This window comes from Opisthorchis viverrini (assembly GCF_000715545.1).
Source record: "Opisthorchis viverrini unplaced genomic scaffold opera_v5_77, whole genome shotgun sequence".
NCBI lineage: Eukaryota > Metazoa > Platyhelminthes > Trematoda > Opisthorchiida > Opisthorchiidae > Opisthorchis > Opisthorchis viverrini.
In genome coordinates, this window is record NW_008751733.1 from 1,103,107 (window position 1) to 1,127,325 (window position 24,219).

General features: G+C 46.6%; 1 protein-coding gene across 1 annotated transcript; it reads right to left on the reverse strand.

The window, feature by feature from the left end:
* Positions 1-21,876: 21,876 nt before the first annotated feature.
* T265_04588 (hypothetical protein) lies at positions 21,877-23,212 on the reverse strand (the record flags this gene model as incomplete). Its single annotated transcript, XM_009169363.1, has 4 exons — positions 21,877-21,921; positions 21,963-22,312; positions 22,351-22,717; positions 22,751-23,212. The coding sequence occupies 4 exons, from the start codon at positions 23,210-23,212 to the stop codon at positions 21,877-21,879; spliced, it is 1,224 nt and encodes a 407-aa protein (XP_009167627.1).
* Between the last annotated feature and the right edge of the window lie 1,007 nt (positions 23,213-24,219).

Consider the following 24,219-nt stretch of genomic DNA (forward strand, 5'->3'; position numbering starts at 1 on the left):
TAGATAAAAAAATATAAGGGTACTGTCCAGACCGCCATCACTGCTGTTGGTGGGAGCAAAATTTTTGCCGTTACGGCAAAACCTGTGGGCAGCTTCACATAAACGGCTGAAAGTTCCATGCTTCTTGAACTTATTGGCTCTTTGCAGTCGCAAGCAGATTACCAGCCAGAATATTCTTTCTTTCTTTGCAACGTCCTACAAGCACATTCGAGACTTCCTCACGTACGTCGTTTTTGTTAGCAAGGAATCTGTCACCACAGGTCAAACAATGGCTACCAAAGATCGGCCCAAATAGGCAACCAGTTTGAACTACCTTGAATCGCTACAAGACGCGAACGTTTCAACCCCGATTTCGAATCGAATTAACAGAACCTTCCACCAAACATCAGCCTCTTCACAACCTCTAGGCTGATTATTTAGACTGGAAGTTCTCAGCTCACTTGACTCGATATGGCATTCAAAGGGGCCTCCAAAAACAGCAATCTCAACACACTTTTTGTGCCAAACGGAACCATGAATTTAACAGCTGCTGTTGAAAACATTATACCCAACTATGCTGAGACGACTCCAATTGCCCCAGAGAACGCTAGCAAGCAGACGTACTCAGTGGCCGCGGCCGGTGCGTTCAGGTAACGTCCCCTAATTGAGAAATATTCGTCACTTTTTGCATCATTGACGCACCGGTATCTCACCGCCTTGGTGCAAAATTCAAGTTTTTTGAGGTTTTGAAATAAGCCTGGATCTTTAGTATAAGGCCTCCAGTTGAATACAGATCACGCTGCTTCTAATGTGCTTGGTACCTATTAGAAGCATAACCAAATCGCGGTGTTCTCTGAAATCTAATTCAACAGTGCTCATCATTTCACAGATCACACGGGTCTGGGGCTTCTACGTCTTAGCCCTGTAACTCTCAAAACCACACGTTACTGCCGTGTGTATCAAAGTGCCCGCATGCGGCGACAATACTTCCCTTGAATATTATATCACTGCAATTTTATAGTCACAAAATTAGCGAGCAACGGTATGGTTTCACGGAAGATCGCATATGTCGATCAACCTGACACATGGAAATATCAACAGCGAAGTTGCCGCTGTGTGCATTATTTTGCCTATCTTAGGAGGGGCAACATCATGGAAAAAGTGACTTTCTAGGCACTCCTTGCCCGCTTGGATTCAAACTGAAATTCTCCTTCGTTCTCTTACGTATGACGGGGGATACCAAGTGCTTCACTAACTCTGAACATCATTTTGCCAGTAGAAATGTATTCCATTTGATGGTCCTGATAAAAAAGCAACAATGTATTGCAAATGTTTCTCCTAAAGGCTAACCTTAATCACATATGCCCATCTATTTTTCATACTGTCCTTTTTCCATTCATTTGATTTGTGAAGCAGACCGGTTCCCCGTACATCAACGGTGGTTTACGAGGTAAGAATTGCCTGGAAGCTAAATCTTACCATCACCGGTAACTAGAACCACTTGGTTGTACTTGAGACCAGGTCAACCTGCTAGTTAGTGAATGGAAGTCATTGCAAGAATCCCAAGCAGTGGAATCTTTGGAAGCAATGGTCGTTTGCTGCTTTGAATAGCAAGTATTTCAGATTCTCCAAGCATGAGCACCGCGCTCGAGAACGGTGAACATCAACCAAGATCACAGTGATATTACAGAGTCAATAGGTTGCGCGGTTTTCACTGTTTGCCTACTTAAGTTCCCGAACAAAGCTAACAAAATTAATACTGTGTGACGCTTGCACCAAAAAGAGGGTTTGTGCTCACAATGACCAAGAAAATGTGTTGTGAAAATTACGTCAGCCTCACACAATCATTAGGGAGAATCTTCTGCTCATATATCCAAAGCCACCGTTGATGACGGAAAATTGGGGTAAAACACTGAACATGCTTGCTACTTCCACACAACAACACCCTAGTTTTGGCGTATGTACCGTGATACATGCATGTCTTTTAGGTTCTGATACGAATGATGGTTGTAGCGACAGCCGGACCAGACGATGTCCACTTGTCCAGCACTTGCTCATTCGGGTGCACACAACTCGGCGAACACCGGTGCGTGAATTTTTGCAACAGATTTTCGTTCGGATGCAGAATTTTCAGCGCCCTGTCAGTGGATGTCTGCACACGGGTGCAGGCAAATTGTGGAAGTAAAACGAGTTTCAGAACTCATTTCGTACCCGGGTGCGGAAAAGTCCGAACTCAGTACCTGAGCCTCTGCACCTAATCCGCAAATAGCAAAAATATTCCGGAGCGCGACTTGGTGCTTCCTTCCTACAATGACTCCAAGGTGCTTACACATCCAAACAACCATTCAGGCAACACATACAAGTAACAAAGTTAACACAAACGCCACTGACATTGATTAGCGGCTATACCTTGCAGCGTCTCCAACCGGGCGCACTAGGGATGACGTGGTCTCGATTTTGCTAGACGAACAGCATCGACAGCACCCAAACGTTTCGTATAATCTCTCTTAATCCTTCGCAGGTCAACAGTTGGCCACCGCCCTGATTCCCCCACTCTGAATTGGGCATGGGAAACATCACCCTCCTCGGCATGCGCAATGCATGGCCTAACCAATGCACCTTGGAGTATTGGGCATATTCTTCAATGACAGTTGGCAGTGCACAACCGGAAGCTCGTTTTTCAATTGTCTTCTTATTTCTAATAACACAATACAACATTGCTATGTAGAATGTTTCATCACATATCAGGTCAAGTTGATTAGATTCCATATCTTCATGGAACATATGGGTCGGTGATCATCATCCCGCTCTGCTGTTGGCTGAAGGCAGTTTACTGAAAATATTACACGACACCCAAAGAATGGATATTAACGACGCACGTCCTACACACACTTGGAAAACCAATCCCATATTGCCATTATAAATTTTCCTCAATAGAGACATCCCACTACCCATCGTTGTCACGGATTTCCACGGGGAAACCTCTTGATGACGCATGCGAACAATCTTGCGCAAAATCTGATAATCTGCCTCCATCTGGTCGGATCTGTCGAAGATCGTTCGTATCGGTTTTAGGGCAAATATAATCCACTAACTTATAGACTACGTTGGTTCCCGAACTCAAATAAGCTACTGCTTTTCGTCCGCTAGGCATGTAAGGCTTGACGGTTAATGAGACACTGTCCCGCTTCCCAGGCTTTTTCAACCGAACTAGTTGAAACTCACTTCCCGGAAGGTAAACACAAAAAAGGCTAAAATATTCAACAACACCAAATCTCGTAGCGCGACGGTTGCATGCTGAAAATTCTGATTCGCTCAACTATATGTACGTGTTTCCAGCCAATAAGTTCGAGCAAGATGGACGCTACAGAATCTTCAAGTTACTTGAGAAAATTTGCCTTAAACCGTGAAATGTTTGCCAAAATTGCCGATATTACGTTGATCCATTTCAGATGGTATACGATCAGCAATGTCGTAAGCGGGTACATGCTTGTAAAATGTTACTATCGGTTAACTAGACAGCTTAGCGAGACCTAATCTGGAAAGTAGAAGGCAGTAATGAAGGGACATGTAATCAACCAGTTAGTAAAAACACTGGAAAAACAGACATGAACTGTATGCTGTCCGGTGGGGTGTACAATCTAACAAGGTGGGGAAAGAATGACGGACCCAAGTTGAGTCGCCGGGAGTTAAGCGTTTCGGATGGCTAACCTTAGTGTGTTAATAGCTCTGGCAGCAGGAGGATTACAATTAACGTTCAAGTCAGAGTAATGGGTGCCCGAGTTTAGCGTCGGGGGTTCTCTGAAACGTTATTGCACAGTCGGAAACAAAACTTGAGGCAAAGCCGGAACCGGAAAGTTTGCGTGCAGGCTAGAATATATGGTAGGTGGCTGCTGGTATAGTTGTCTCATGGAACCTACCGTTTACTGGTTTCATATGATTTACCCGTAACCTACCTGACCGTTCTAGATGAGGTTTTATGTGCCTGTCTTATAGGGAGAATAACTACTCATGCGGTAACATCATTCAGTCAAGAAAATAGCTAGAGGCGTTGTTTGCACAGAAGTCTACGTCGATTTTGAAGTCACGTTGATTTGTTGTGGTTCCACTCACGGCCAATGTTGAGGTTTGACTCGTGGCTATTATTGAATCAAATTCCTGGCTGGGCTGATCCAAACTACTGAGTTTAAAATTAAAAACTCGAGTGCCTTCGCAAGTATATTTGCCGTTTTTGCTCACGCTGCACAGGCCACTAGGATGAGCAATTAGTATGTGGGTAAATAAGCTGACGTCTATTGGACAATTTTAAAGCACAGTTCACCGTAAATTAGGTATGCAGATGCGGTCATGTTGAATGTGTGCTGCTCAAGGTGGAGGTTTCATTGCATTTTGTGTCGAATATACATTCGAGTCTGAGGGCAATTTCACTACTACAAGTGTATTGGGTTGAAGGTCACATCGATGATTTACGGCTTTTTGCTGTTATTATTAGGCCTAACATACATACCTTGCTTCCAGCAATCTGTTGGACTACGTCGAGTTACGCGCAAAACCCCAAAAGCTGAATCGCTCAAACGGAGGCTTATCTATCAATGCGATACTACAATAACAAAATAATAAGACAATACAAACCTCAAACCGTGGGACTACGCCGGCTTCTATACACCAGTTAAGGAACTGCTGATTCTTAACGAATCCCAAAGTCCACACAGACTCAAAGCCATGTGTTCATAGGATAGCGAAATCACGTGTTGACTTAAACAACATTTCCGACGGCATTTTCAGAGAATGGTTCATGTTCAGGTCAAAAACAAGAAAGGCGATATGGGCGCGAAACCTAAATAACAAAAGGGGGATCGCGTTGTACAACATAAGAATAGATGAAATGAATCAACACCATATAAGATAGTTTTTAATATGGTTACGAATATGTTTCCTCTTGGGATATTGTCCGGTATCAAAGCTACAGCTCATTTAGGTTCTTCACACAGCTAGTGCAAAACTGGTGGCCCATTGGCCACACAATGCTCTGGGCTGCAAAACCTTTGAGTGTGGGCTAAAACCTTTTGCGCCAGAATGTTGCATTTGGTTGTGTGCGCTCAAACCAAAAACCATTCTGATCTATTTTCATATTTTCGCAGCTCAACGAATTCCTGTTGTCCGCTGAAGCAAATCTCTTGCGAAAAAGGTTTGGTGAAATACTTTCCCAGAATCGCTAATCTTGGATGATGGGAACATGAGTGTAAACTGTCGCCTGAAGCGGTAGATTTCAGATTACTAATGATGCGAGTTGTTCAGGCGTTGTCTATGAGGAAAGCCATACAAACCGAGCACCAGCATTTCGTTCCACTTCGAAGCCTCTCCACAGACACTTGTCTTTAATAAGACTCGAATCAGCGGTTTGACTGGCATGTTTCATCCTGGCCGTGTATAATTGGTAGAAATCCTATCTTGTGAACACTGATTCCTAATACATTGAAGATAAAATGCATAAGTCTGAAAGTTTTCTTTCGACCGATTCTTGACAGTTGCCTTGCGAAGATGTTTTGGAGAATTAGACGCTTAGGTCTTCTGACAGATTTACTCGTGGAACAGGCACTGGAGAAGCGCCATTATGGGATGGACGGAGTTTTAACACATGAAGGCTCTAGTGTATACCCGTGCCCAGCCGAAATACACAAGTTAATTTGGAGCAAAATAAAAGTGGTTTCCATAAGGATGTATTTGAAATTTTTCGAGGAATGCCATGAGGGTGATTGGTGCGAAAATGTCTAGCAGGTTCCTGTGATATTGCACAAACAGTGGTGTCTCCACAGCTGCTTTCCAGGAATAAGGGAATACTCCACGACTAAGGCAATATCGGAAAAACCACAGAGTGGGTGTGCCGAAGCCAATCTTCCCATGAGTGGGCAGGTAAGTCTAACTGGGTCAAATAGAACTGAAGATAAGTTGATTATAGATTTCCTTCTACACCGTCTATAGCAGTTCCAACAATTATCACATCATATCCAAGCCGGCAAGAAATACCAGAATTACTACAAAAGAACTTGAAACACATCATCACAGCACTTCTGCATGGTCCAGGCTATGAGTGTCGGAATCCACACCTTTTTGCATTACACTTGCGACAGCGGCTTATACGGTGCTTTTAGTGAATGAGGGTTCACTTGTGTACGGGTTTCACAGATGTGGTGTTCGCTTGCTTGTAGGAATCATCCTGTAGGCAGCAAATGCATGGAAACACAGATCTTCCAACACCACTTGCCTGTGCCTCACAGCTTCAAGTGATGTAATCTGAATGTGTTTCCTTTCAAATTTTTCCATGACCCTTGGAAACTCTCCGTGTAAGATGTCTCAGATTGAAATGCTGAACGACAAGGGCAAGTGGTCCGCTTGAACAGTTGCCGTTTGTATTTCAGTTTGTAGTGCGAGGAACAGACTGAAATTTGTTGAACTTGCCCAGGATCCAAGTTGCAATGGGAGCGTTATTTGTAACCTTCTGACGCATGAATCAGTGTCCAGTTTGGACTCGTTTTAAACGATTTATTTAGTGGCAGGTGAAAACTCACGCCGAGGCCGCTAGCGCACCAATTTTTAGGCTTCTGGTTCTGTTCGTTGTAGTTGCGGTCTGATTCTCGGCCAACGCCTTTGGTTACATTCAAGAGTGGGGGCATGCATTCCGCAAACATAAATAAAGTGCTAGTGTAAGGAGGAAAAACCTTCGCCAAACACGAACTAAACGGTCACAAACCATTGGACACTGTCTTTGTAAGAAGTGACCATTCTCACGAGTCTACCTGAACATTCGTGAATATTGATTGACTATCACGCGAATGTAAACCAACGCTGCACAGCAGTTCCACACGTTCCGTAAAAACCCCACTTCCCAATAGACGGAATTACGAGAAAATCACATACTACTGGCATGCCTCATCAGTAGTGTCCGCCGTTACACTAGTAGTCAAACACAAGGGACCCGCAGTCAGAAACATGCGCGAAACACCTAGCTCTGTTTAACTATGATTAACATAGCACCCATTAAAATGTGCGGCATTCCCAATATTCAGTGTGTCTTTAAAGCTACTTCTCATTACGCGAGGTACTTTAACGCACAATAAGGGGTAAATTCTCCACCTACAAAATGAAAATATACGACTGCTTATACTTTATCCCACTCATATTCGGTGTTACCTTCCAGGAACAAAAGCTGAAGCACCGGCCATATTTGAATAAACGTGCGACAGTCAAATACCGGCATGTTATCTTTTTTGCGATATACTACTTGGTACGCCTAATTGAATACCTATAGATTAAACGGAGTGGGCAATTCATGCGTGGAGCGTGGCGGAAATAGAAAGAAAAACAATACTGTCTATCCAAACACATTACTCACACCGATTAGCCCTTTGAATTCACAACCCCCACCAAATTAACGCATATTCGACACAACCACATAACTTGCTAGGCATCTATCCCATGCTAAGCGCATGCACGAACCGATTGGATGCACAAACACAATGCGTAGCCACCACTGTTGCCTCGGCTAAAACCATGGTCGAAGAATCAAACTGAAATCCGGACTTCAGAGTGAACACGAACTCTGCTGAATCGAACTGAACGAACAGCAACCAGATGTACGTAGTAAGTGCCAACGTAGATGTTGACAGAAGAACAAAAGCTGTGCAGTATTCTAAATATATTTATGAAAAAGGTACATGCAAACTCACAAACGCGGTTAATTAGAACCTACTGCATGATCTGTGGGAGATTATTATGCGAACTGACTTCGACTTGTGAAAATCTAACCGGTTTTCACGCATACAGAGAACTGTATAGAAAAGCGGAATTCGAGCGCACGCGCCTAATGATACACTGGCTAAAAGAGGCAGCTGGACAACTCGAGGCGTTTGGCCGTAACAGAATAATACCGGCATGCGACCGGTTCAACATAGCTACAACAGAGCTGATTGATATTCCAAGAGTACTTATAGGCATATTTAGGCGGCACTCACACGATTCAAAATAAAAAAAACCATTAATGCACATTGCCTCGATAGCAGCAGATTAAATAACTATGGAACCCGCGTTCTAAGAGCGACCTAATACTGTCTTGTGGGATTCATCAGAATCAAAGTAGCATTGACGGTCTCGTGGAAAGTTGGCTCGGGGGTTCGTGCATCAGATCAGTTACATACATTGGGAAGGCTATTTTTCATGCACAGCAGGATGAATGAAGTTGAAAAGTCTGACGTCATGAGGAGAGAGAAATTACGACCAAAAGTATATAAGTCCTCAAACAATGGATGTGCAGAAGTAGTGAAACACAAGAGTGACCACCGAGAACAAGAATTAGTAAGCGTCAAAACCTACCACTTTTCAGAAAACCGCTCGCAGTAGTCAGCATGGGTTCTTTCACACCTCAGTCTCCTGAAGTTTTGCATTCTGTAGGAAGAATCGGAACGACTAACCCTACCGTTCAATACCAGTTACTACTGCTAGCGATTCCGGTACAATAGGACCGGATAGACCAGAAGACTTGCCGAAAATTGATAGTGCTTGAACGTTACAAGAGATGGAAGTTTCCGATCATCCTATTGCCATCCTACTTTCAACACAACTGGACTCCTGAAGTCAACTAATTCTTAAGTGGGTTGAAAACAGTAGGGTTCTAAACAACCACCGGTGAAGGGAAGAATCCCCTTAATGTGGAGTTGCTTATCGACCAACCTGATCTGAGCTGTTAAACGCAATCAGACACGAGCCTCATTGACGTGAAAATTCTCAAGCGTCCTCTTGAACCCCCTGGACGTTGTTTGAAAATTAAACAACAATAAGCATTGAAAATCGATCACATATTTCCTTACTACTCTTCAATGACACCAGGACAGAGGTTTGATACATGGCCAGATAATTCTGTTTAACCAAGTGTACACTGTTAGACCAGTAGACCATACGATATCACTTTGTGGCGTACTGGAATAGACATCACAAGGTAGTAAACCCGGACTCATCTGGTTAAACCGATTGGGCATCCCTCAGAGTTTCGGTGTTCGACCAAATATCATACGACTACCTTATTCCCAAACTGCCGCTGTTCAGAGATCCTGACCTAAGAAACTGGAACAAGAGCCTTTCGAAAATCGTGTAATTTAGATACTCCTGACAATGTTCTCTCTCGGATACAAAAAGCCAAACTAGGGTTCATTCTGCATTTCTGTTTACCAAAAAACATACTTCACTCTGTTACTGTTCACACTGAAACTTTTGTAACGGGACAACCCATACTTTCCAATAAACCGAAGCTTGCACATCATTCATCATCGACAGCATGACATCAGTGTTCAACACTGATGCTTCACTGCCGTACGACCGACCCAACAGTTGCACCCGGGTGGTTATATCCAAATCAGCCGTATTCCCACGCTCCTGTCGATATTAACTCGCACGTAGCAACCAAATTTCTACACCGAACCCATTCAGCAAGGAACTAGAAAAAACGCAACTAGTACCTACAAATAATGAGTTTCGAAATCAGTCTCCCAGATATCACAGAACCCACAGCGTGAATTAATCCCCTAAACTGGCAGAGGGAATAAAACTGCCAACACAACTCGGTGTCTTGCTGTTTGCAAACTAAGTCCCGCAGAGCAGGATTACTAAGGAAGGTTCACTAACACCTGAACGATGGACTATGGGGAGAACCGTACCGTCAAATCAACATGTCACGATAGGAGAGCATCATCTGCTAACATGCAAATCTGAAGATCAATCGTCTGAGATTTCTAAGACAGTCACAAAGCCCACTCTGATCTATTGTACATCACCGAAAAAAACCTTGGTGGATTTCACGCGGCTACCCCAGAATATTGAGAGTACCTTTTGTTGTGCCGACCTTTTGGATTCGCGAATGTAGACGAAATACACCACCACCTTTGTAACCAAAATAGTCAATATTTTGAGGACATCACCGAACGCAGCAATAAACACGAACTGCTCTGTGGGCTGCGGATTTGGCCCTCAGCTTTACCTTCATATGTACATCCTATTAAAGAATCAGTGGTGGTTAATATGAACTCCCCATCCGTGGTACACAATCTGCGTGCACTGCTTGATAGCTTCGTGACACATTTGCAGTCGTGCAAAATTGTTTTTAGTGACTTCGTAAGTATCTTCAGCTGTGTGAAATTGGGTTTGAGACTGAAAAAGCATAACATGCAGCCGAGTTGTAGTCTGCTTACGTAAGTTTCAAGATCCTGTCTACTGCCAGCTGAGCCACTTCGGCCAACAGTTAAGCTTCCCTGCGTTCGGTACACTGAGAATGAAGAGATGCTGCACAAGTACATAAACATGAGAGAGCTGCGGGCGACTGGACTCACCAACATCGAAGTGAGGATGATAATCCTGTTTCATTCACAGAGAACAATTTATAGGAAGCACCATTCACTTCGACGGCATCCGAAGCCGCATAACTAGTAATCAAGAATAAACATAACGAAAGCTCCCTGAACGGTCAAACAATTTGTGCCTCATGGTTTACAAGAGCACAATAACCTGTACTCGCAAAACACATTAAGCGAGGACGTGCCGTCTTACCACAGTTGTACTGCTCCTTGGGTAGGCTACAGAAACAAGCTCCCATGACAATCCACCAGAGGGTAGCCGGGACCGCAGGTGGACCATCAAGTTCGGCTCATAACGCACCAATGCGGCGAGATTATTTCTTGTTAAATTCATTCTGCACAGTTGTAAATAACTCGGTATGTAACAGCAAGTGGTGTGCATCTGCTACCGATACTGGAACTACTAGTTTTTATATTCGCCTGCTAACTATTCTATTTCGCGGTTTATATTAGGCAGGATCTTATGTCCTAACCGCTGGCAATAGGACGATGTAACAAAGAAAGCCAAACTCGCACTTGACTAGTTAGATGTAGCCCCTAACCATTATAGCATGACTGGTTGGAAATGTGCATCTAACATTGTCAAACTGGCCAAAAAACAGCTACTTTGCGCACTTTATATGCTGTGTCCACGTACGTATCCTCGAAAGGTACAAACAGGTGCCAGGCGTAGCCTTCGGTGCCTAGCTTCCATGCCACAGAAGGAAGCATCACGGCTGCGATACTATCAGTGAACACAAGAAGGCCTACACCACGGATATGCTCATTAGAAAACATCAACTGAACAGTTATAGACTAATCGACAGGGAAGCAAAACTCTCATATGCATCTTGTTTACAACAAATGAATATCCATCTCCTCCTTGAGCGCGCCTTCCTGAACTTTCCTGGATACTCATTGACTCTCCCTCAAATGTAAGCTAACGCTACAAAGCAGCTGCACAAATTCCGCAATAAACCTCACTTTTCAATAGAAGCGAAGCGGATTTACGAGAAAATCACTTACTACTCAAATGCCGCATCAGTACTATCCGCCGTCACACTAGGTCACCCGGGATTAGACAGGGGAAGTAAAGGTCAGGGTCAAACACGGACCTTGCTTAGAAAATTCGCGCTCTAGCCACTGAGCCAGCTCGTCCAAGAAGGCAATAAAGGCGTCATAAAAAAATTGTCCTTGTGTCAGAGCCACAGTCAGTCGATGCAGAAGCAGATACGACAAAAAGACGATTTTCCTTCCTCCTGAAACTCCTTCACTAACCTTGCCATACGAACCACCCAGAGAAAACCATCAACGGGTACTCAAGCAACGATCCCTCAACCCGGTGACCGATGCCTGCACTTTCAAATCTTGCCGCAGTGGCTTGAGAATCCCCAGAGGTGCCCAGAATGGAAGAGCAGTTAGCCCAGCCACTGTGTTTGCATCGTGAATGCTTGCTTGGGATACACAGGACGCACCAATACCAAGCGAGTACATTGTGAGAGCAACAGCAGTTCCAGTGCAAACAATAAAAATAGCAAGAGACGGGGAATAGATGCTTGAAGATTGATTTCGAGATGCCCGAGACATTCTATGCCGACTGACGCGCAGACTTTGAGGCCCAAGCCATTGCAGGGGAGCGTGGTTGTTGGTCCTAGCAACCGAGCTTAAAAAGCAAGTTATCGACCTAGCGGGGGAGGGGGAAATATGTTGAACAGAAAGGCATCAACAGTAGCCTGTTCTCTCTCACTCGCCCTGCTGCATACAGCAGGGCGACGGCCGAGGCAAGACATTTTTAGACGTACGAATTATACTTATTCGCCGTCAGGGATACTGCAAGGGCGTCCATGCCTAGCCAGTAAGGCGACTGGGTTCTCGACTAGTCTCTAAATCACAAGCTCATGGCAAGCCAGCGGTACTCGGTGGGAAATACGAGTGCTACTCATTTTCCAGCAATCAACTTGGGTGACCAGGACGCCTTCGGTCGCACATCTAACCACTTACCATGAACCTCAACCCACTGAAACTCCGCGGGCATTGTACGGACGTCCGCAGTATACATCAGTGGATTAGGAAGCGCAGAAGCCGTCATACCACGACAGCGTCTGGTCTCTTTGTGTTCTGTAGTTCCACATAGTCGAGGCTACATTTGGGAGACCTAAACCCTTAGGTAAAGCTTGCTTGTTTTCCTGCGTCGCGATATATCGGGTCTCAAACCTTCTTATGCCTGCTTGAATATAAGTCTGTCAACCTATCCAAGGATCATAATGGCAGACAATCACTGCGTTGTCGAGCCGGTTCAGCTATACTTGAGGCCGGTACTGTGCGACAAGGCAACCACTCCATTGGGTGACCGAAATACATGCACTTGAAAATAACAAACTGCGTGTGGACAAAGTCGCGGTATGGTCGCTTTGCCTGTGGAACAGCCAAATGCATGAAGTGCTTACAATACATGCGCAAGAACCTAGTGATCGAATCCCAGGCATCGAAGTCCTCAAACAAATCCAACAGGAACGCAAGAGAGTGCACCTTGATGCTCAATTACCTACACTAGTGGATGGAGAATGACCCCAGGCCACAGCAACTGGTTTACTGTTAGCCGCAGGACGACGTGACATCCCGTTGAAATGGACGTCCCGGTGTAAAAGAATTGATGCTGGTGTTCTTTGTTATGCAATGGCGCTCAGAACAGTCGAAGACTCTCAACAAGCCTCGTTCGTCTGGGTTTAAATCCATACGTAATACAGCAAACGAATCCGCGCAACCTGCTTGTGGTTTACCCATTGTGCACAGACATCCGATGAGTTAACCATGTTAAGTGGTATATACTTTCTGGTTTCCTCTTGGAAGCCTTTTGGCACACTTCCAACTCGGATGGTCCTATTGTGTCCAGAAGTATTGGCACCTCCGACGATTGGGTTGTTTTTATTAGTGTGAGGTTACATACTGATAAACTAACAAGGTTACACAAAAGCTGATATTATCGTCGGTGACGATAACCGCCACGAAGAGACTGGTGGCGGTTTGCCTACCTCGGAGACCCGTTGAGCTATACTGGAGGTGTCCGCGCGACACCCACAGAGTCTCTCATACCAGGTTGGTCCATGGGTAGAGGTCTGACGAACACGGTCTCCTGGTCCTCCAGGCTGGGGGTTGGAAAATGTATGACGTGTTCCGTAAAAACGGTTATGCACTTGCATTTCCAGTCCAACACTGCTGCCTTGCGGTTAGGCTTTTGAGCCAAAGGCCTTGGTTGAGGACCCTGATCGTCCTCCTGTCTAGGTGTGGGCGTCCTGGCAGTATCCCAGCCCTCGTACAACCATGACATACACAACCAACGATACCCTCATGCCACATCGTGTGGTGCCATCAGCCGGGTAGCCTTACTTGCTGCATACAGCAAGGCAGGTAAGCGAAAGCATGCTACTACTGACGCGTTCATTCTTACACTTTCACGTTTTTCGTCTTCCATTCGCCCCTGCCCAAATTGGAACACATTCTCCGCAGGCCCCAGCTCTTGGACTGACCGTTTCGCTCGCCCTGCATCACACTCAGCTGCAACTTCTGCACGTCCGAGTTCAGTTACAACCCTAAACACTTCGAAGTCTGTTTTCAAACCCCGAAACCTGTTAGCCACCTTCAATGTTCGCACACTGAAGCAAGCAGGTCAACAGGTGGCTCTTGACGTACGCTGGATTCCCTCGGTATTGATGTATGTTGTCTGTCAGAAACAAGGACTCAGGACACAAGTACTGAAATCGAACTGACTGCCCCCTTGCTCTCTTCCAGGTTCCGGCTGCGCACCTCTGGTGATGCAGAAGCCGCTGCGGCGGGATATGCTGGGGTGGGTATTGTATTGGGCGAACAAGCGGAAGCGTCTCTGCTTGATTGGATACCCGTTGATAGAGCCTTTGCGCGGTTCGTTTGGCAACATCTGTGAAAGAATCTAGAGAAAGTGAGGTTCATCGCACCCTGTTTATTGTCTGCATACGCCCCAAGTGACTGTAGCTCTGAATCTGCCAAGGAGAGTTTCTATGACGCTCTAGGTGCCCCTCTACAGCAGGCTAAAAGCTCAGATATCGTTGTGGTTGCCCGTGATATGAACACCCAGGTAGGTAGACTAAGCGCTGTTGAGGCCCGACTAGGTGGTCGTCTTGGTTTGGACACGAGACGCACGGAGACGCTTACTTCAGATGTGTGCCGATCACAGGCTGTTCCTTTGCAGTACGAATTTCGGGAACAGCGGAAATCGCTTGACAACGTGGTGCCCACCATCAAACCAGCGCCGAATCCAAATGGACCACATCGCCGTCAGGTATCGGTGGCGAGGATTAATCACCGCCTACCGCTCCTTCTGGATCACCAGCGTGGACTCCGATCATGCATTTTTACGTTGCTGTTTTTCAATGCGCTTTTCAGGTGTACGCACAACGCGCACACCTCGCTTAGCCATTGAGAAGCTAGTGGACCCAGAAGCTGAACGAAACTATCAGAACTAGCTCCTCGAATGTCTGCCGAACGGCACGGTGTCGAATATAAACGGCCACTGAGAAAGAATATCCCAAGCGCTACTCAAAGCATGAGCGTCTGCTTGCGGTATAACCCGGCCAAACTCATCCAAGCTTTGGATCTCTGAAAGGACCGTGTCTTTGCTGGAGAGCCGGCAACAGGATTCCACCTGGCTGCCACTACAACTCCACCCAGCGCATCATCTGACGCCAAGTGAAAATGAGTGTGCGCGCAGACCGAGAAGCTTGGTGGGCCCGAAAGGCCAAAGGAATGGAAGATGTAAAGAATGCTGGAAACGTGCGCAAATTCTTCCACTTGATTCGTCCGACTGGTTCTGGGAAACCTCTTGTCAGCGAAATAATCAGGGACCAAAATGGCTCCCTGATATGCAACAAAGCAGGACGTTTGGACAGCTCGGCACAGTACTTCGAGCAGCAAATTCAGCTGGCCATCTGCTACCTCCAAACAAGAAACCTGGCCTTCAACAGAAAGGTGAACCGTAAATATGGAGCCGCCTTCAATCTCAGAAGTGTCTGAATGTATTTATCTACTCAAGCGTCATTGTGCTGCTGGTCCTGACGACCTTCCATCTACTTTTTAAGGATCGCGGTGGATTCCTCAGCCAGTGCCTGTCTAGCCTAGTTGGGTTTATCTGGGAGAAGGAGACCGTCCCAGACAACTGGGGTGAATCGATAGGGTACTGGCAGTGAATGTAGCAACCACATAGGTGTTAGTTTGACGCCTGTTGTGACAAGGCTTCTGGCGTCATTGATTCTTCGTCGTCTTATGGTGGCCCGCGAAGAATCAAGCGGGATTTCGACCGGATAGAGGCTGCATTGACATCTTCACACTCCCTCAGGTGTAAGGACAACGCTACATGTACAGACGACCCACAATCTTGGTATTCCTTGAATTCAAGGTTGCGTTTGATCGATCAGTACTGTTAACTACACTTGCTCAACAGGGTATGCCCCAGAAGTTTGTAAACAATCCGATCACTATATTTATATACTTCTGGGCGGGTGAGTGTATGGTGGGCACTCCAAAATCTTCCCTACGAAAAGTAATGTCAGACAAGGATGTCCACTCTCTCCATCCTTCAACTTCGTAATTGATGAAATAATGGGGGCGAACACTGGACGGTCTTCAAAACGCCGGTATTCAAATTGTTCCTGGTGAGAGCCTTGTCGATCTGGAGTACGCAGATAACACCGCCCTCATCGTTGAAGACCAAAGCGAAGTAAAAACCCTGTTGAATAAACTGGCCACCATCATACCATCTTCTGGCATGCGCCTAGCACCTTCAAAGTGCAAACTCATGCCTCAGAACGTGCCGCCTGTGAACATATCCCTTACAATTCAAGGAGAACCGCTGGAGATTGTGGAGAACTTTACACATCTCGGTAGCTGTATTGACTTTGAGAGAAGTGTCTCAAGTCAGTGCAAGAAATTCAAATACTCGAATCACGTTTGCTAATTTGCGTTACTTGTGGTGTCAAAAAGGCATCTCACTAGGTCTTAAGGTCTTGTGTATCAGGTTACGGTATGGGCTGTGTTGTTTTATGGGTACGAGACAGGGCCTCCGCGGGTAGATGATGTGACGCGCCTTCAGGTTTTCGACTACCCATGCCTCAGAAGCGTGGCTGGTTTTGAATGGCCTCAGCGTGTTAGTAACGAGGTAATTAGAAAATGGGTATTTGGTTGTTCTGCAGACACCTCAATCTGGGAAAACATCCAGCGTCATCGACTACGATGGCTCGGTCATGTGCTACGCATGCCAAAACACCGTCTACCGAGACGTGTTGTTCTCCGTGCCTCCTTCAGGATGGCGCAAACCGCGAGGTGGACAGCACATGACTTGGCAGAAAGGCATCAAAGGGATCACGAAGAGTTTGGGTGTTGTATGCCTCCCAGGAAGGGGTTCCCGTGACCTCGTCTGTGCTTGGCTGAAGACGTCGCAAGAAATGACGGCTAATCGATGTCAGTAGCGTTCATGCTGTCGATTTCTTTCCAAATTGTCTGATTGAGCGGCTGGAGGTGTGGGCACCTCGGAATGCTTAACATAGGCCAGCATTAGGTCCCCTCCCCCACCCACTTATGGTTGTACAGCAGTGAAGCATCAATGCCAACAATGATGTTGATGATAATGACGATAACTAGGAGCTTCAATCACATCCAGAGTGAAACACCACGAACAGCGCTGTAACACCTTTCCGGTGCCTAGCTGCCATGCTACCCGATGGAAGCACGGGGGCTGGCATATTGCCAGGTTGCCCAAGCATAGACAGGGGAAGTCGAGAGGCTGAAGTCGGGTTCGAACCACGTTCAACAAATTCGCGCCCTAACCATGTGAGCCATCTCTCGCGAACCGCACGAACAAAGCCCCTGTTGACCGACTGTACATTGTAGCATGTTCCAGCGACTTATTCATTTGCTCCTTGAGAAAGGGTTAAGATACACACAACAGTAAATGGAGTTCGGGCAATATAATGTGACCTCAATATGCTTTCCCGGGTGTCGACTACAATAATTGTCCAACTGTAATACCGTTTCAGTGCCCATGTGCCATACCACCCGAAGGAAGTATGGTAGCCGAGATGTTTCCGAATCGCCTATTCTTGACAGAGGCTGAATGCTGAGATTTGGTTCCCATTGGGAGCTTCCAGACAGCAAGATCGGGCTTTGACCACGGAGTCTTATCGAGCTTGACCAGATAACTGGAGCTTACTCCAGTGAGGCGTTCGCACCAAGGATATCGTCCGTCATAAACTGGGTGTTATCGACGGCTCCCGCATGTCTTCGAGTTATCCAGTACATCCCAGCAAACTCACACACAAAGCCACAAAGTGAGACAGACTTTTGAAATACAAGGAGGTCAGACAAACAAAGAACCACTCTCCCGTTTGGGGTACGTCGGCTCCGCTTGTTACCGTGTCACTCCGACTAGCTGCGTTTAACATAAGTTCATGTGCACTAGACTGTAATTTGCACTGTCCTCTGAAACTGCACTGTTAACGCATGGAGACATCTTTTTCAAAGGGCCTGTCCTCCCTTTCTTGTAAAAACTGCGAAGTGCAGTTTCAGACGTACCTGCTGTACGAAACAGCATCAAGTAGCTTCCAGTGTCCTACGCCCTGGGGCCTCAAGACAAACCAGTACTCTACCAAAGGTGTACCAAGCAACCGGACCATGAGCCAGGGTGGGGTTAACGGACAAAAAATAAGACCTACTGGCGTCTAACGAGTCGCAGGTCACAGGCAGGACTGGGAAGCAATTCCGCAAACAACTGACCGCATATGGAAATATTGCTGGCCCGAAAGGATCAGCCGGCAGCTGATCAGGTAGTTGGTGTTGGGACATACAACCAGACCGAGCAAGTGATGGCAAGTTCAGTTGGGTCGGAATTTTGGTAACTACGCACTGAACGCAGTAGGCTCGATGTAATAGCGCCGCCGACTGTGCGATCTAGTCACCTCTGCCGAAGTCATTAACTATTGGTGAGTTGAGTTCCACTTTCTCCGGCAGTCGTCCGCTCGGTTAAATTTACTGGCTAGTGTTTTTCTACTTCGTTGCCACGTCACATGCGGTGCATTCCTCGGTCACTTCCACTCAGCACGGGGCTGGACGAAAACAGCTCTGCGGGCTTGAAGGAGCGCGTGTCCTAACCAGCGTATCCTATGAGGCGTGAGGAACTCGTCTATCACGGGATAGTTCCTTCTTCTTAAGACCAACTGGCGTACCTCAGCATTGCTAATCCGATGTGCCCACCATCTTTCACGTGTCTTCTGCACGTAGGGACCACGTTTCTGATCCGTAAAGCAGTACGGATCGCCCCACTGCAATGTGAACTCTTCACTTGGAAGTTGGCAAAAGCTGTCCCGGCCTTTCCGATTCGAGAAATAATCTCATCTTCAACCAGTCCACCGGAACTTATACAGCTGGTCAGGTGAAAGCATCTATCTACTACATCGACTGGTTCACCTGCGTGCATGTGTGAAGCGTATGCCAAATCGTGCGAGTTATTTAGGTTATTTAGAAGCGCTTATATTTGAGGAGGATCTGAACCAAGGAGAGCAATACCATCAGCAAATTCGATGCCTGTGAAGGGGCGTCCGGGAGCATTCCGACCCCCTGAGGTTTCAGAGGCAGGCAGAGATTTCAAAGAACATATCACCGACAAATTTGGAGATGAAAGGCGAGAAGGGTAGGTTCGTCTTACATCAGTGGACGTAGTGAACTCAGGAGAAAGCTTGCATATGCTCGTACACGCACACAGGGGCTTGCATAGTTCCCTTACGAAGGATAGAAATTTGGAAGGGGCGCCTCTGATCGGCAGGTACTGCTAAGGTTGCTGACCATCGACAGAATCAAAAGCAGCTTTAAAATCCACAAAATCACCAACGTGGGACACCTGAAGAAGTGGCGCCGTTCAAGAATATATCTCAAGGTAAAAATATGGTCCATGCATCCTCGACCAGGGCGAAATCCAGCTTGATTCTCACGAAGTTGTCTCCTCCGATAATCCATCAACCTGCTCGAAATAATGCCAGAAAGCACCTTAGATGCGACGGGACACCAGGCTGATAGCACGATGGTTTTCACAGGGAGTTCTTGCTCCGCTTTTGAAAACTGGAATGACGGTCGGGAAAATCCGTTCGGTTCGTATTTTCTTTTCGTCGCAAATCGTCAGCAGTGTGATTGTCATACTGTTCACCAGGACTTCGCCACCATCTTTGAAGGGCTCGGGGTGTACACCATCCTGGACAAGTACCTTGTTGGGCTCCAGGATTGAAATTTCACGCTGGATTGCGGGTTGGTGCAAGTGCTCCATTCGAGCCCCCTTGGTTCTTCCAACGGTTCGGCTGAAGGAGACCAGGTGAATCGTTCTTGGAAATGCTCAGCCCACCGTTAAAGGCGACTGAGGGAGTGAATTGCTGTTCTTTTACGCATATCGTCTCACCGACACCTGCCCTCTTTTGGTCGGTTGATCAAATCAGATAGAACAAGGCGTAGCTGTTACCTGCGGCGAAAGCCTTCTCAATCTCCTGGGCCTTCGAAATCTAACAGTGTTCTACCATTCTTCAAGTTCCTGATAATTCGGATCTGCTTGCACCATCATAGTCGCTAGTTGCTAGTATAGATAAAAATAAATCGGCCAGCTGTAACACTCTTCCGGTGCCTAGCTGCAATGCAACCAGGAAGCACGATGGCCCCCAGTTGCTAGTATGGCCTTTCTGGCAGCAATAGGACCTGTAGATCTCGAAGACATCCAGTGTTCATTTGCCAAGTCAATGGGCTGGACAAACAGTCCTGGGGTCGTTGCTTCTTTAACTCGCCTCCACTCGACACCGAGCACACGACTGCGTTTCCTGTAGCTTTCTAGCTGGATAAGCTCGATGATCTTCAGCTACTAAAACTCGCAGAAGTTGAGCGGAACTGCCCTCTTATGACACGCGTAGAGCCAAACGGGCCCGCACGAAGGCGTAATGAGTCAAGTTGCTTACCCCAGGAGCAAAGACGGGATACCCCAGGGAAACTTCCCCGGTCTGGGCAGCTGAGAAGTAACTTTATTGCGCGGCATGGGAATAGCAGTCCTGACTCACTTGTCGGATTCACCTGATTAGTACTCCACTCACGACAAATTGCTGATCGGTCTGTGTAGCTCGAGGTGTGTAAACCGTGACTGTCTCCATGACAAATGGAGTCAATACATGCATTAGCAAGACTCGAACATATGTCCGTTTGAGCCGTTTGTAGCATTCAAAACAAAATCCACTCGGGTTGAATTGCGAGAATACACCACAACTCCAGGAACTCCGTTTGGGGTTGGGAAATTTCACCCCCTAATCTGAAGACCCTAAGCACTTTAGCATCAGTGCCTCCGTAGTGCAGCGGTGAATTGGCCACGGCAACGACAGGCTAAACTGACGCGGGTACTTCGTAACAAAGCAGAACTGTTGAAGCGAACAACTCATCAGGTCGTGGCTGGGACATGTACTAAGTACGTCCAATAACAGCACAAAACGTTTCTCGTTCAGAACCCGGGGTGGCAACATGCTCCAGAGGTCGTGACATGGCCGCGCGAAATGAGCTACTAAAATCATGTCGGGAGTTGCGCGAATTACGTTACGTGTTCGTTGAAGTACACGCGATCTGTCTTGGATCTAGTTGGAAAATTCGCAGCATGGGGCACTCAACCACCCCCGTTGCGCTGAGGTTACCTCTAGCCAGACTCCTAATCGCTTGGTGCAACCCACCGAGTTCTTGTTGTGGACGTTTTCAAGAGACACTATCAACCCAAGCGACGACAGCACACTCCGATAAGCTGCTCAAACACTTAAAATCGTTGCTATTCCAATGCTTAGGCGCCCTTCTCTTGATCACACTCCTTTCACTTTCGAATTTCGGACAGCTCCCTCCTTACGTTGCGTGGCAGTTGAACAGCAGTAGTTCGAGTCCGACCCCTGTTTAGTCTTGGGCAGCCTGGCAGTATCTCAGCTCTAGTGCTTCCTTCTGGTGGCATGGTAGTTAGGCACCGATACGGTTTTACCACTGAACACCTTAACAGCTGAACAGCAGTATTGGCTGCTGGTGTAATGCTGGCGGCGATAACGCCTCGATAAGATGTCAGTCTGTAACCCCCCTCCCCCCCGAAAATTGGCACCCAGCGGCAGACGAACAAAATCACCCAGTGCACAGCTAGAAATTTTGCTCAGCCAATAATGAAAACCTCTCCGACTGAGATAATCTCTAGGAACACAATAAATACCTGGTCAAACACACTGAAAAATATCAGAGATGCAGACGCTAAATACTACGATTACCTGAGACGAATGCGCATTGACATCCGACCGCGATTGACGGAACCATTTTATATCAGTGCACCACATGGATGCCACTGCTGCTGAAAGCTGCAGTCATTGCACTAAATGCTGAGAATGTGTATCCGATATGCAGTTAAACTGCATTCAACAGAAGAGATTTTCCACCACACTTTTATTTCAAGGAATTATGTACTGATCTTCTCGCGCTCGTGATCCTTCTTCAATGGTCCCTGAATTGAATCAGATTAGGAGATATTGCTGCCTAACTTACCATAACAGCCTTCTTTTCTGCTCTTGTCTGGAACCGACCATGACCGAATTTCGAGGACGTGTCAATGAATTTGAGGACAATCTTCTCCTTTGACCGACGATTCACTTGTGCCAAGATAGTCTTCCTGAGTGTAATCACACGCTTCTTAGGGCCCATGCAACAACCCTTTATCATAACATAGTCGTTGCGCACCTCCCCGTAGTGTGGAAATCCACCCATGGGAGTGATGTTCTTCGCTGTTAGATCAAAGTCAGTAGATGCGTTGCCTTTGGGTTTGATGAGAGCTGATTTGTCCTTCGACTCTTCTTTTGCGGCTTCTGCCTTAGCGGCCTCCAGCTGTGCCTGAACACCTAGTTAAACATATAACTTATAAATAGGATAATCTCACCGAGTCCGATCCTATATATCTTTTTATTAAGCTCCGTTCGGTGGAAATATCCTTTCTGACCCGCTCGGGCAACAGTGGACCCAACACGGGCAGGGTGCCATGAGCCGATGCAAGCAACCTTACGCAAGCCTTTATGTGTTTTGCGGGGCAATTTCTTCGTGTGCCACCTAGATGTAACACCTTTGAAACCCTTTCCCTTGGTGACACCGATTACATCAATCATTTCATCTTGACTAAAGACGTTCATTATCGGTATTTGTTTCTCAAAGTGCTGGCGAATCCAGTCTACTTTTTGCGACACCGTCCCACCATTGACTTGTATCTCCATAATATGGGCCTTCTTTTGGCGGTGCTTCATTAATCGCATCTAAGGAAAGTAAATCAAAAACCCATAACCTACTTGAGTGTGTGCAATAGCCCGCACTACTGTGCAATACTTCTTCACCTTCTTCAGGTCACGATTGATCTCCCGTAAGCCAGCTTCGTCAGCCCATTTTTTCGACGCTTTCGTGAAGGCCTTCTTCTTGGACTTACACCAATCCTTGTAAAACCGACGACGACATTCTTCGGTGAGGTGTTCTGCCCAGACTGTCTTGAATGTACGGAGTCCACGGGCAGTAGGGGCATAGCCCACCAACCCCACGATAACCATGGGTGGGCACTCCAGGATAGTAACCGGTTCAACAATTTCCCTTTTGTGGACCTTTGATCCCGGTCGATCGACTTCGCGGACAATGTGAGTCATGCCGGCCTTGTAGCCCAAGAAGGCAGTCAAATGCGGTGGCAGAGACCGGCGATCCTTAGGAAATGCTTTACACTTTCCGCGGATTCGTCGACTTCGCTTCTTTGGGGTAAATCCCATCGAACCATGTCGTGGCGCCGAAAACTTCCTGTGGGACTAACGAAAGAAAAAGATAACGGCAGTGGACGCAGAACTCACCATGCTGGGTACGGAACACGCCTGTGAAAGCGCGCCTTATATTGATGCGACTAAACAAAATTCAGTTGGTCAACTAACAGTTTTATTGTATGCCGGGGCTGCGCTTGTGTGATCGTTTTAATTTTTCGTGTTATCAAGAAACTATGAGAGGATCTGTGTGCACTTTGAAGTTAAGAGCCAGGCGCGATCTGATCATGACAAGCGAGGCATTTTCACGAGCAGGTTGTTAGAGTTAGACCTGGTGAAGCGAGCACTTTGTTATAGAGGCAGTTTCGGAATGTCTCACCTAAGAGAAGGGATAAGAACAGGATTTCACTAGCTTTTTTGGGGACCTAAAAAGAAGTTAGAAACTGATGGATCCAATTTTAAAATTAGATTTGCACATAGCAAAGAGCTTATGTAAATAGCGAAGCTTCAGCCAACTCAAGCCTGTGACGCCTGACTACAAGGTCTCTACTTTAGGCCACAGGACAGAATAGAGGGAAAAGTAACGTAACTGTGCTCATATTCTGTGATGAGTTTGTCGAGGGATGACTGGGAGGTGGGGGTTAAATAAGATAGAAACTGGTCGGTGCTGCGCTCAAAGAAGGTGTGGCCCATCGTCCAGGTGCTTGTACCAGCATGGAGCAAGCGAAAAAGTGATAGTCTTCCTCCTTGCTTGAATGTCTTTCTAGGTTCGTTCTACAACTTGGCCTCAGTGGGTGGAATGAAAAAAATGTTTTTTTCCTCAAACTAGAACAGGACGAATGGGAAAATGATGATTGGAGGGCTTTCATGTTATAAAAGCGGGCTCAAAGCCACCTTATTCTGTGCAAATGATTTCCTTGCGTTAAATTTGACTGTTAGTTTCTCAAAGACTTCACGGCTCTTGCCGTAATCGACCTAGAAATGTCGGACAAGTCATGCCTGGAGGCCCGGCGGTCGTGATA